The sequence below is a fragment of the Geotrypetes seraphini genome, chromosome 8 (assembly GCF_902459505.1).
Source record: "Geotrypetes seraphini chromosome 8, aGeoSer1.1, whole genome shotgun sequence".
NCBI classification, from domain to species: Eukaryota; Metazoa; Chordata; class Amphibia; order Gymnophiona; family Dermophiidae; genus Geotrypetes; species Geotrypetes seraphini.
The window spans coordinates 159,178,884-159,193,740 of record NC_047091.1 but is presented as its reverse complement, the minus strand read 5'-3'; the positions used below and the strand labels follow the sequence as shown (position 1 = coordinate 159,193,740).

The following is a 14,857-nucleotide window of genomic DNA, read 5'->3' as shown; positions in this document are numbered from 1 at the left end:
TTGCTGGAGGATCCCAACAATAGTCCACAGCTTGGAATCAGCTGATTGCAAGAAAGAAATAGGCAGGACACCCCGAAACTGCAGCTTCGGGGAGTCCTGCTGGCTTAATTGATCGGGGATTCCCCTGCCGCGATTAGCTGAACCGGCAGGGAGATCCCCAATTCCTCTCTTTCTCCCTCCCTCCCATCCATCCACTGACTCCCTCCCCCAACATCCCTACTCCCCCTCCCCCTCTTGTACCTTTGAAGGAACATTGGCAGGAGGAATGCCCACTCCCTCCTGCTGGCAGGCTCGCCTCATCAAAATGGTGGGCCTTTCCGCACTGGGAGGGGCCTAAGACTCTGATTAGCCCAGGCACTTAAGGCCCCTCCTATAGGTATCTGGGCCAATCGGGGAATTAGGCCCCTTCCCATTGCATCCTGGGATGCACTGAGAGGTGCCTGGGCTAATCAGAGTCTTAGGCTCCTCCCAGTGCATCCCAGGGTGCACCAGGAAGGGGAAGCCCCATCATTTTGATGAAGCGGGCCTGCTGGTAGGAGGGAGTGAGCATCCCTCCTGCCGATGTTCTGTTAAAGGTACCAGGGAGGGGGTGTGGGGATGTCGGGCTCAGGGGAAGGGTCTCTCCTTGGAGGGATACTGGGGGAATCAGTTAGTGGGTGGGTGGGAGGGAGGGAAGGAGGGGAATTGGGGATCTCCCTGTCGGTGCAGCTAATTGCACCACGGTTTCGGGGAGTCCTGCCGGCTCATCTGATCAGGGATTCCTCTGCTGTGATCAGCTGATGGCTGGCTGTGGACTATTGTCAGGATCCCCGGCAAAGATAGGTGCCAGAAATGTAGGCCAGATAAAACCTAGCCTAATGTACTGATACCAAGAGCAGACCCTGCATTCCCACTTCAGTGATAATAGTTCTTCTGTGAACCAGGGGGAGTTTCTTGTATCTATGATTTTTGTCACTCTTGTAGGGTACATTTCATCTAGTACTTCTTCGACGTTTTAAAATGGCATTCGACGTGGCTTCTTAATTGGATTATTTTTGCTTCGGTTAACGTTGATCTTTTTTTTTTAAATTTCATCTGATAACCTTTTCCATTTGTTGTTTTTCCTCCTGTTCTTCCCTTTCCTCCCTTCCCCAGTTAGCCTATTCGTGTCAGTTCATTCCCGTGTCTCGGGGCTCCTTTTATCAAGCCGCGCTAGCGGGGTTAACGCGCGTGACTTTTCATCACCTGCCAACCTCCGCGCCGGCCAAAAAACTACCGCCTGCTCAAGAGGAGGCGGTAGCGGCTAGCTTGGCCGGCGGTTTAACGTGCGCTATTACACGCGTTAAACCGCTAGTGCGGCTTGATAAAAGGAACCCTTGGTCTTTATACCCTGTCTGTTGTTTTTTTTTTTTTTTTTACTGTTGCCCTTGATTTTATCCTTGTAAACCGCTTTGATTAAACTTTTTGTTAAAAATTGCGGCATATCAAATAAAAATAACTGTACATGGCGCCTAGCGATACCTAAATCTGCTTAGGCGCCTAGCAGTTGATTAACAATTGCGCAGCATGGCACCTAGAATAAAGGCATGCTTAGGTCCTGTTTATAGAATCTGGCCCTTACTACTTCCTATAGTGGAAACAGTAAGGGCTTCTGCACTGTTAAAGACCCATTTATTTCTTAGCGCTTTCTGCTCGACTGGCAAATTCAGGGATAGCAGTATGATTTTTTTTTTTACATTATTCATTATTTGACTATTCGTTACAATTCATTAATAACAAATATTCATGAATATCTACAAGAGCTCCATATAGAGAACATTAAAACATATAGAAGGGAATTAATCAACCGTGATCTAGTCCACATTATCATGGTCGCCAGCATTTTAAATAGGAAATCAAATCTATCATCTAAGGACAAGCATATAATTTTTATATATTGTACATCATCCTCCAAAAATACAAATCAATACTAGAAATTAAACTTTCAGCAAAGGTTTCTCTTTAATAAAATCTTCTAACTGGACTGGATCATAAAACACATATTTATCACTTCCATACGATATAAGGCATTTGCATGGAAATTTCAAAAAGAAAGCAGCTCCAACTGCCAAAACCTTAGGCTTTAGCTGGAGGAATTGCTTCCTTTTAAACTGGGTTTGTCTAGAGACATCCGGAAAAATTATCACCCGATGGCCACAAAACAGATCTTGTTTTTTTCAAAAAAATATAATTTTAAAATAGCTTGTTTTTCCAACTCTGTCTTAAAGGCCACGAGAAGAGTTGCTCGCTTATCAATTATGTCTTTGGAAGATTCTAGGAACTGTGTTACATTCAAACTATCAGGAGACACCATTTTATCCATTTCACTTCATCTGCCATTTCCTTAGAATCTCTTGAGATGTAATAGAGGTTATCAACCTCAAAAGCCTCCACTTTAGTATAATGTAATATCTCCCTCAAGTACATTCTCAAGAGTTCCATCGGTGACAAATAATGTGTAATAGGAAAATTTAATAAACGAAGGTTTTTTTTGCAGTATGATTTATTTGCTTGTCAGTCATTGTTAGCCTAAAAGATTATCCGCCCCCCCTTTTTTTTTTTTTTTTTTTTACAAGCCACGCTAGTGTCTGTCATGTGGCAAAAGCCCCAAAGCCCTTTAAATCCCTATGGGCTTCAGGGCAGATACCAATGTGGCCCGCGCTATCGAGCTTTGTAAAAGAGGGGGTATATTTGGCAGTGTAATGGTATGAGTGTATTGTTTTGGTGCGCGGCTTTGTTATTTGTTGCATTTGTATGTACATTTTTGTAATCCGCTGAGGATTTAAGTGGCTTACACGTTTTCAAATAAATAATCTTTAATCCTTAACCCTACTCTTCTGTCCTCCAACCCAGCCAGCAGATTAACTGCTCCCCTTAACTGTTTCCTGTTTGTCTGTCTTGGCTGTTTAGATTGTAAGCTCTTTTGAGCAGGGACTGCCTTCTTTGTGACTCTGTACAGTACTGCGTAGGTCTGGTAGCGCTTTAGAAATAATAATAGTAGTAGTAGTAGTAGTAATGTGAAGAGTTTCAGTCTTTGGAAAGCAGAGCTGAGATTGTGATGTCATAATGCTTCATTCCACCAATAAGAGCCAACCTCATCAGTGATGTCACAATGGCTTGATTGTCCTGTACTCCCCTCTGCCCTCCAATCCAGCTAGCAGATTAACCATCCCTTATAACTGTATCCATGACATCCTGTTTATATGTCTTGGCTGTTTAGATTGTAAGCTCTTTTGAGCAGGGACTGTTTTCTTCTTCTTTGTGACTCTGTGCAGTGCTGTGTGCATCTGGTAGCACTATAGAAATAATTAACAGTAGTAGTAGTAATATCTTGTTTCCAACAGTGGCCAATCCAGGTAACAAGTCCCTGGCAAGATCCCAAAAAATTAAAACAGATTGTACGAGGGGCCACTGAAAAGTTCTCAGCCCAACCAATCATGTGGTGCCACGAAACTCACAAGTTATTCCACACTTTTCTTGACACTTTTCATTTCAATGATATGAAATGAAAAAAAAAAAAATATCAAGAAAAGTGTGCAATAACTTGTAAGTTTCATTGGCTCCACATCATTCTCTTCTTGGTTGGGCTGAGAACATTTCAGCGGCCCCTCGTATGTAGTTTATTCTAGAAATAAACTGTGAATTTTCCTAAATCCATCCTGATAATGGCTTATGGAATTTTCTTTTAAGAAATCATCCAATCCTTTTTTAAACCCTGCTAAGCTAACTGCACATTCTCTAGCAATGAATTCCAGAGTTTAATTACACATTGAGTGAAGAGATATTTTTCTACAGTTTAATTTAAATTTACTACTTAGTGACTTCATTGCATGTCTCCTAGTCCTAGTATTTTTGGAAAGAGTAAACAAGCGATTCACACCTACCCATTCCACTCTACTCAGTATTTTATAGACCTCTAACTTATCTCCCCTGAGCCATCTCTTCTCCAAGCTGAAAAGCCGCAGCCATTTTAATCTTTCCTCATGGGGAATTCGTCCCATCGCTTTTTTCATTTTTTATCACCCTTCTCTGTACCTTTTCTAATTCTGCTTTATCTTTCTTGAGATGTGGTAACTAGGAATTGCACACAGTATTTGATCTGTGGTTGTACCATGGCATATGTGTGTACAAGGTGCAGAATTACTCACAATGCTAATATATATGCACATTTTGTGCACCTATATATATACATGGCAATATTCTGCCCAACATCAACAAAACCTGGTTACTTTTGGTTAGTAACAAATCATTTCCTTTTCCCAGTTAAGACCCCAATTAAGCTTCAAACAGTAGTCTGTAGTTTGGGTGTTTGGCTCAACTCTGCTTTAACTTGGGACTTCCAGATAAAACCCTGCTGTGCTCAGTTTTTAGGAAATTATGATTTCTAAGACAGATCTGTTTATACTTGTCACTTGATGACTTACAAAAAAAAAGTTAATGCCTTCATATTCTTCAGGATTGATTATTGCAGCTCTCTTTGTATTGGTCATTCTGATGAATCATTGCTCAGAGTTTAATTGCTTCAAAATACTGCTGCTAGAATCATTCTGAACAAACTCTGTTATGAAAGCATTAAACCTAAGTTGCGCTCTTTACATTGGTTTCCTATTGGAGCCAGAATTGAATTTTAAACTCTTTGTTTATCCCCCCCCCCTTTTTACAAAAACCGCGAAAGTTGTTTTTAGTGCAGGCCACTGCACTGCTCCCGACGCTCATAGAAACTCTGAGTGTCAGGAGCAGCGCAGAGCATTCAGCACGCCGGCCTGCGCTAAAAAACGCTTTTGCGGTTTTGTAAAAGTTTGTAAACCCCCCCTCCTTTTACAAAGCCACGCTAGCGATTTTAGCGTAGGCTGTCGCGATAACAACTCCAACGCTCACAGAATTCCTATGAGCGTCCGAGCTGGATTGCAGCTCTCGAGGAGGGACTTTGACAGCCCTGCTTTAAACCAAATAGGATACTTAACTGGGAGCCAATGTATTTGAATGAAGATGGGGGTGACATGATCATATTTCTTCGCTTTACACTTCTCCCTCCGTATCCACGGTTTCAGCATTCGCAGTTTCGATTATTCACGGTTTTAACTTGCTGGCTCCTCCCCCCAAATTACATTAGCTTGCATAGAGAAATCATTGATTTCATGTTTACAGAGAAAATCACTAATTCCCAGCACTTTCTTCGCCGTGTTTTGCCTCTCCTTCAGGAACAGGCCAGGTCTCCCACCAAGTTATTTGCAATTTCACCATATTCACAATGGTTTTTAATAGAAAACAGCAAATAACATATGAAAAAAATTATTTGCGGTTTTTCTTTATTTGCGAATACGGAGGGAGGAGTGTATACAGCGAATACGGAGGGAGAAGTGTATACAGAAACTGTATAATAGGATTTTGGAGTGTCTGAAGACAGTGCAGCTAAGTAGAGGAAATACCACAAAAAATGCGTTACAGTAGTCAATAAGTGAGATGACAAAGGTGTGACACTGTTAAGGGTTATCACTTCTGTCTCTACAACATCACCAGGCAACAACCAGAGTGGAATTGTCCAAAAGAGAATGATGTGCACTAAAAAAGTGTCCTTCAATCCGTCTGGTGAAATGACGATCTTTATTGTTCAAACATCAAATTGACAAATTGACTCGACATGCGCATGATTCGGCCAACAGGCCTGCCTCAGGAGTCTTAAAAGTCACTAATGATGATAAACGAGCGTGTTCCCTCTAAGCTGAGCAGGAGTCCTCCACCCACAGTCTCACCAATAGAGGGTGCTGTTTTACTGTCACATTTTTCAATTGTGAGGGACAGGCAAGTTCTGCAGGACTCCAGGGAACATACCTGTCCTTAGCGACTGAAAATATTCCACCCCCTAGTGGTAGCAATGCAGCTGGAGGACACCTGCTCAGCTTAGAGGGAACAGTAACACGCGAATGAATCTGACCACAAATCAATCAAAGAAGAGTGTCATGCCACAAGGAAAACGAATGCGTTGTGCCAGCAGATAGCATTCGTTTACCTTGTGGCATGACACTCTTCTTTGATTGATTTGTGGTCAGATTCATTCGCGTGTCAGTATATCTCGTATATCATCATTAGTGACTTTTAAGACTCCTGAGGAAGGCCTGTTGGCTGAAACATGCGCATGTCGAGTCAATTTGTCAATTTGATGTTTGAACAATAAAGATCGTCATTTCACCAGACGGATTGAAGGACACTTTTTTAGTGCACATCATTCTCTTTTGGACAATTCCACTCTGGTTGTTGCATATTTGTGTCTGGTGTTGTTTATTTCCCCTGTTTTTTTTCTTGTCTACAACATCACCAAAATTTGTCCCTTCCTCTCTGAGCACACTACCCGCACCCTCGTAACCTCACGCTTAGATTACTGCAATCTACTTCTCGCTGGTCTCCCGCAGTGCCGCCTCTCCTCCCTGCAATCGGTGCAAATGTCTGCTGCACGACTCATCTTCTAACAACCTCGCTACACTCATGTCGTCCCCTCTTTAAATCACTTCACCGGCTCCCTATCCGCCTTCGTATACAGTTCAAGCTCCTATCGCTGGCCTACAAGTGTGTTCATTCTGCTGCCCCTCAATACCTCTCCTCTCTCCTTATACACCTCCCAGAGAACTCTGTTCCTAAGATAAGCTGCTCTTAACTTTACCCTTCTCCTCCATTGCCTTCGTTCCTTTCATCTAACTGTCCCCTATGTCTGGAATAAATTACCCGAGTTTGTCCGCCAAGCCTCTCCCCTTACCTTGTTTAAAAGCAGACTGAAAACCTACCTTTTTGATATAACCTTCAATGCTTAACCCTACTCCCCACTGCCCACCAACTTAGTCAGCAGATTAACCGTTCCCCTTAACTGAATCCATGACATTCTATTTGTCTGCCTTGTCTGTTCAGATTGTAAGCTCTTTCAAGCAGGGACTGTCTTCTTTGTGACTCTGTACAGCGCTGCGTACGTCTGGTAGTGCTATAGAAATAATTCATAGTAGTAGCAGTAGGCCATATCAAACTTACCAACAGAACGTAATTGGCTAAGACAATAGAAACCAAGTTTAACTCTGTGACAGATCTGATTGCGGAATGAAAGACATGAGTCAATTGGTACACTAAGGTATCAGAAGCAACAGGAAGGAGAGATATCTATATTAAACAGACTTAGTGGAAATGAGGGAACGAAAATGAACTTGTGGTTTTAGATGGATTAAAGGACCAATTTATTGGTAACAAGTCATCCAAACAGTGATGAGAGGCAAGACTGAAGAGGGGTTATGTCCAGTGTGCTAGGACAGATTGGAAAGATTAATAAAATGTCATTGGAATAAATAAAAACTTGATATTAAACCCCTGAATTAGGATTGCTAAAAGACTTAGGAACATGGCAAAAGAACAGAGCCCTGAGGAACCCCAGAGTGTACAGGAAAGGTGGGTGAGGGAGAAGTCAAAGTAGAGACTAAAAAGGGACGGTCTAAGGAAAGAAGCAAACCACGAAAGAACATAGGGCTAGATTCACTAAAGATAGCGACTCAATCGCTGTTGGCCGGTTCTCTGGACGATTTTCCTATCAAGTTTGCACGCAAATGATTTACACAGTAGTGACAGGGGAAGCAGTCTCCTGTCCCTTCTGTCAGGGTTTCTGCTTTTTTTTAATGGAACAGATGTTCTGTGTGACTTAAAGATGCACCATCTGTCCCATTAAAAAAGCCCCCCCCACCGCACTAGCACCCCCAAACCCCCATCCCCCCTGAACCCCAAAAAGATGGCAGGAGGGATGCCCACTCCTTCCTACTAGGAAAAGCCTCAATCAGGGGCTTCCTTAGGCTCCTTCCTAAGGAAGTCCCATATTGGCTCAGATGCCTCAGGCCCCTCCCAAATGAGGAGTCCAAGGAGTATGAGCCAATCAGGGCCTTAGGCCCCTCCCCATGTATCACATGATGCACCAGGGAGGGGCCTAATGCCCAGTGTCATCGCAAAGAGGTGTTTTCAGTACCTCCTCCCAAAAGGTACGGGGCAAGGGGGCCTGGAGGGGGAGGGGGGCCTCTGGTGACAGGAGGGAGTGGGCATCCGTCATTCCTTTTTCTTCAGGGGGAGGTCTTTCCTGGCAGGAGGGATCATACCTACACAGATCTGTGACTGTGTAAGTGCAGGTACGTAAATGTTGCATGCGTCAATACCAGGTTACGCTAGCATTCTATAACATAACCTGGGCACCTTGGTTCGACTATCACAGTGGGCTCCAATGTGCGGCCCCCGAAGTCCTCCGCTGTGGCCCTCAAATAGTTGACTGAAATGTTCCCCAAGACCTGCAAATTCGCTAAGTTCAATCTTGCCCTCTCGGATAGTGCATTAAAAGTCTGAAAAAAGGATTGCCATATGCCAGGCATAGATGAAGGTCGACATAGGACAAAAGTAGGATATACTATGCCTGTGTCATTTGTGCATATGGCCACAGGTCAGAGGTCAGTGGTAGAACAAAGCTAGAGAAACCATGAAAACACTTGCGTTCAGAGAATTGTGGAAATCATGCCAAAGTTTTGCTAAAACACCGATTGCATGATGAAAACAGAATTTTCAATGATGTATTTAACTAGTATAGGAACTCGCTACTCCAGCCTTGTTTCAGGGGCCATAAGTGAGGTCTGTACTACTGCACCAGGAAATAAAATGGGCAAGCCAATGGACCTTCTCTGCTGCCATATATGAACAGTCTTATTAGGTGTTTGGGAGTTTGGGGAGGTGGGTGTTGAGTTCCGTTTGGGAATTTTTATGCCCACCTATCCAAAGTAGATTCTAATCTATTCTGTTCTATTATTAGTGCTTCTATTCTGCAGTTTTCTCTTGGTTCAATGTGGATTACAAAAATAGGGGAAAGGGATTGGGACTTGTATACCACCTTTTTGAAGTTTTATAACCACACTCGAAGCGGTTTACATACAGGTACGTCAAGCATTTTCCCTATCAGTCCTGGTGAGCTCACAATCTATCCAATGCACCTGGGGCTGTGAAGGATTAAGTGACTTGCCCAGGGTCACAGGGAGCAGTGCAGTTTGAACCCACCACCTCAGGGTGCTGAGGCCGCTATAGCTCTAACCACTGCGCCACACTCTCCTCCAATACAAAATCAGAAGTGAGCCAAGTATGGAACAAAGAAGCCATTGTGACATCACTGATGAGGTTGGCTCTTAGGCATTGGTGGAATGAGGCATTATGACATCAGGGAAACAGCCTGAGACTTGTATACTGCCTTTTTGTAGTTTTGCAACCACACTCAAAGCGGTTTGCAGACAGGTACTTCAAGCATTTTCCCTATCTGTCCCGATGGGCTCTCAATCACAAGAAGCAGCACAAAATTTGAACCCATTACCTCAGGGTGCTGAGGCTGTAGCTCTAACCATTGTGCCACACTCTATCTGAGAAGCAGTTTTAAACACAACTTGTGCTGGGTTTTATTAAACCACAGAAGAGTTTCCTACCACAGGCTAGCAAGGTAAATGCTCCGATTCTCATAGGAATATAATGAGCATCAGAGCACTTACATCGCCAGCTCTTTCGTGGTGTAGTAAAATGAGCCCTTGATTATTAAGACCAGAAAAACTCTTAACTGTCGTCCGATATAAACAAATACATTTTCAGCTTCTTTCTGAACTGAGTATAAGAGTTAATTGGTCTAATTCACAAAGGTAGATTGCTCTAGATAAAAGCTGCCCAATAAGCAAATGTAGAGTTATGAAAATATTTTCAGCTGCCATTTCGCACCGATGAAAATTTAAGTTTAAAACAGTTAATACTAGGAGGAGTGAAGAATGATTTAGAAATGTTCAGACTATGAACTAATAAATCACTTTGGGCAGATGAGATGGGCTGTATTGGTCTTTACTCTCCCCTCATTTCCTGTTCTGCTGTATATTTTGCATTCTAATCTAATCTAATCTAAACCTTAAGTTTATATACCGCATCATCTCCATGAGAATGGAGCTCGACACGGTTTACAAGAACTTCTGTTACTTTCCACAAAAATTATATGGATAGCGAGTACTACCAGTACTGAAATGCATTCAGATCTATTCTTGCAATGAAGAGCAGCATTTTTGAGAGGACATCAAAATTGGAATTTAGACATCCAAGTCGGGATTTCTGAAGCTCCATGAGTATCTTAGAACAGGATTTGCCAGTTCTAAACTAGAGAATGACACGGGGACACTTTTTTCCCCATCCCCGTGGGAACTCATTTTCCCGTCCCGTCCACCCGAGTTCTTTTCCTGTCCCTGCCCTATTCCTGCAAGCTCTGTCCTCATCTGCACAAGCTTCAAACCCTTTAAAATCATAAGTAGCAACATTCTAGAGTTCAGATTGTGATGTCATAATGCCTCATTCCACCGATGCCTAAGCTCCGTCCTCATCTGCACAAGCCTCAAACATTTTAAAGCCATAAGTAGCAACATTCTAGAGCTCAGATTGTGATGTCATAATCCCTCACTCCACCAATACCTAAGCTCTGTCCTCATCTGCACAAGCCTCAAACACTTTAAAATCATAAATGTTCGAGGCTTGTGCGGTTAAGGCAGAACTTACAGGAATGGGGCGGGGACAGGGACAAAACTTGTGGGGACGGGGAAATTGAGTTCCTGCGGGGACGGGGAAAAATTTGTGCCCATGCCATTCTCTATTCTAAACTACATGGAGAAATGGGCATTTATGTAAACACGAACATCTATTTTAGAAAAGTGTATGTCTAAAACATCAATGGGGCAACACAGAGATAGAAATGTCAACATCTATATTATGAAATGGCAACATAGATGTTTATGTGTTGGTACATAAACCGGTATGTCAGGTACATAAGCAGTTGTGTCATCCATTTTAGAAACATAGATGTCTGTTTCTCCCAAAGTTGTCATAATGCGCAGTTTCGCTTTTGAGAGAGGACAGCAACCACTGGGGTCTCGAGGCGACCTCCCCCAACCCCTCCAGGTCAGTGTTGCTCAATAGGAGCTCTTTGCTGAAATCTGGATATCCAGGTAGCAAGTCTAACTCCTGAAGTCCATCTTATAAAATGGGGGAAAATGTCTATTTTATGGACCCACCGTAGTCCCATGCCCAGAGCACACCCCCATTTCTATTTGGAGATTTTCCAGTTTCAGACGCCCATATGCCCGTAGATGTCTATGCCTAATAGATCTCTAAATGCCGATTTATGGGTGTCCAAAATATGAATGATGCTTCTGGAATAAGAAGCCCCATAGTATCACAAATCACATGATGCAAATAATTTTCATTTATTAGGAAAGATGAAACTACTACAAGCAAGTCATAAGATATTTCAGAAGAAAAAAAAATCTTTGTCGTAAAGGATATTAAAGGAGTCTCGTAATACGTATCCTGTTCTGGAGATTCTAATGTTGGTGCCAAGCCAAATGTCAAAAGTTGTCAACTGAAGGCCAGGCATTTAACAAATCAACAAGGGAGATAATGTGGTAGTAGAGTCAGTTGCTAAGGAATCTACTGCTTTTAGGGAATTCCTAAGAAATTGCTGTTTTCAGATATAATTTTTAGTGGTAAGAGCTGACTGGTTGAATCAAGGACATATTTTAAATAATAGATCATGAATTAAGTGTACACATAACTAAGTACAAATCAGCCAAGCTTCTTGGGACTGATCTGTTTTTGCAGATGGTCATCTAGCACCAAGCCCGGATTTAGTTAGTGGACTTCGCTCCTGCCCTCATTGCCCCCACTGAATCACCAGAATACAGGTAGGCCCAGGAGGGAGGTGGGAGTTGGGGGCTAGGGCATGCTCTGGGAAGGAGGGTATGCTTACTGGCACAGGATGGGGAGAGATGGAGGTGGGCTGCTTTGGGGGACTCCGGGGAATCATTTTTTTTTTATTGAGCAGGGCCTGGCTAATAATATTAATAATAACTTTATGTTTATATACTGCAATACCACAAACAGTTCAGAGAGGTTTACAGAGGAAGAGACTGGATTCAGACAGCGATATTACAAAAAACTTTTGAAATTACATTAGCATGTTAAGATTAATCAAATTTATCTAGAAGTGTTTTAAAAATATATCAAGGCAGAAATGGAGTCAGAGAATTTTATCAAAGAGATAAGTTTTGACTTCCTAACAGTTTGAAATAAAGTTGGTTAAACATTTATTCCATTTGCCTGCTTGGAATGATAATGTTCTATTGAGGAATCTCTTGTAGCTACAGCCCTTTAAGGATGGGAAAGCGAACAAGTAAGCACTACGTGTACAAGTTGTGTCTAGAAATTCAAAATGATGAGATAGCTAGATTAGGGATGAACCCGTTATGGTTTTGAAGCAAAAGCAAGCAAACTTAATGACCCTTGCTTCCACAGGCAGCCAATGTAGTTTTTTGTAATATGAGCTTACATGATCCGATTATTGAGACCGTAAATGAGATGGACTGCAGCATTCTGAACGATTCTCAGTCATTTGATGGTGTTCTTAAAAGATCCCAAGTATATAATATTGCAATAATCTAAGATACTTAAGATCAAAGATTGGACCAGCAATCAAAGAGAGAAGAAATCAAAATAATGTTTAATGGTACAAAGTTTCCATAAAGTGAAAAACAATTTTTAACCTGAGAGTTAGTAAAATCTTCGAAAGTCAAGCTTCGATTCAAGATGACACCAAGGATTTAGACAATATAATTAATTGGGTGATCTGACCCATTTAATCTCAAAGAGATATTCGTGATCTTGTTATTAGGAGTTGCCAAAACAAATCTTATCCGAATAAGTTTTAATTTAAATTGCATAGTCCATTATTCTATCTTAGTAAGGACAGATGAGATGAATTGTGGTAGAAAACTGGAACGCTCTTCCGGAGTCTGTCATAGGGGAGAACACCCTCCAGGGATTCAAGACAAAGTTAGACAAGTTCCTGCTGAACCAGAACGTACGCAGGTAGGGCTAGTCTCAGTTAGGGCGCTGGTCTTTGACCAGAGGGCCACCGTGTGAGCGGACTGCTGTGCACGATGGACCACTGGTCTGACCCAGCAGCGGCAATTCTTATGTTCTTATGAAAAATAATTGTAATGTTATCCGCATATATATACGATTTCAATTTTAAATCAGATAATATATTTCCATATTGAAAAGTGAAGGGGAGAGTGGGGAGCCTGTGGAACTCCACAGGGATTACACCAAGCCTGAGAGAAAGTTTCTTTCCAATTTTGGTCAGATTAGTTATACGGGTCCTGGCACTGAAACTTGCTAGCACCTGCTGGCTCCTCCCCAATACTGCATCCTGTAATGCCCCTGAGCTGCCCACATGTTTGTGGGCCAGAGTCAATATTCAGTGGCACTGTCTGATTAAATATCACTGAATATTGACAGCTGAGTGGCCCCCCAAGCTATTTATTTATTTTAAAAATTTCTATTCCGCTTAGAACCTAAGTGGATTACAATGAAACCAACATAAAATTGCACATCAATTTGACGAGAACAATTACAAATCGGGCAGGAGCCTCTCTCAGGCTCTTAAATTGCTTTGAATATTAGCTGGTCAATTCCTATGTGCTTCATCCCAGAGAAGGCAGCTTCTGTGGCTTTGGAGCACCCAAGTTACTGAAGGCTAAGGTACAGTAAATCTCAGATAATATTTCCCTCCAGTTTTCTTGACTGGCAATTGTGTGCGTATTGCCAAGGCGGAGGCAGGAGGATGAATCACAGAAATGAAAAAGGCCACAATTCTGGTGTTACAGTACCAAGACATGCTACTATTACCCAAGAACTGTAGTTTATGATGCCACCAATACGCTTCATATTATGGGGTTGACCAACAAATCCAAAACTAGAGAACGTAGACAAATTATAGTCATAAATAACCAATTTATTTGTGGTATGCATTCTATGCAGTGATTGCTCTTTTCTTATCCTTGGTAATTTTTGGAGTCTCTTCATTCAAAGTCTTTGAGGCCACTTCCTTAGAGTGGATGTCACGAAGAACCATCTGCCTCAACTCATTGAAATCCATAGGGTAAGAATCTGTGGTCAAAAGAATAAGAAGACAGTGACTTCTACTTCTATTTCCTGGGTTATTTAAATGATCTTATCTCCAACAAATATTGATTTGCTCACACCTTTCAGTAAGAAAGGTTTGGACAATTTCCTAGAGGAAAGGTCCACAGTCTGTTATTCAGAAAGACATGGGGGAAGCCACTGCTTGCCCAGGATAGGTAGCATTGAATATTGCTACTTCTTGGGTTTTGGCCAGGTACTGGTCTTATGTTCTTACGTGAGCCAAGTATAGGTCAATCAAACCATTATAACATCACTGATGAGGCTGGCTCTGAGGCACTGTGGAATGAGGCATTATGACATCACAATCTCAGCTGTGGAATGTTGCTCTCATTAGGGTTCTGGAATCTTGCTATTATTTGAGATGCTGGAATGTTGCTACTCTTTGGGTTTTGGCCAGGTACTAGTGACCTGGATTGGCCACCGTGAGAACGGACTACTGGGCTTGATGGACCATTGGTCTGACCCAGTAAGACTAGTCTTATGTTCTAGGTACATTCAGGTACAGTAGGTATTGCCCTGTCGCCAGAGGTCTTACAACCTAAGGCAGGGGTGTCCAACCTGCGGCCCCGTGAATTATTTTGTGCAGCCCCGGTTGAGGGCAATGCAGTATTTTCCTCTGCTGCCCCGGGTGTTTACCATCTTGCCGGCTCCCTCCTGTCTTGCTGCAGCGTTTGCACGGCCCCAGAAACATTTTTTCCGGCCAATGGGCCCAGGGAAGCCAAAAGGTTGGACCCCCCCTGAACTAAGGGATTGTTTCACTAAGTTGAGTTAGGCAAAAATGGCT

At 42.5% G+C, this 14,857-nt stretch overlaps 1 protein-coding gene across 1 annotated transcript in view; it reads right to left on the bottom strand.

The window, feature by feature from the left end:
* Positions 1–13,004: 13,004 nt before the first annotated feature.
* The window catches only part of CCDC63 (coiled-coil domain containing 63), a 133,991-nt gene continuing 132,138 nt past the window's right edge, over positions 13,005–14,857 (bottom strand). Inside the window, exon 11 of the mRNA XM_033956196.1 lies at positions 13,005–14,037. Within this exon, the coding sequence (XP_033812087.1) occupies positions 13,901–14,037 (137 nt within the window). The 3' untranslated portion in view covers positions 13,005–13,900. The remainder of the gene's footprint in view (positions 14,038–14,857) is intronic.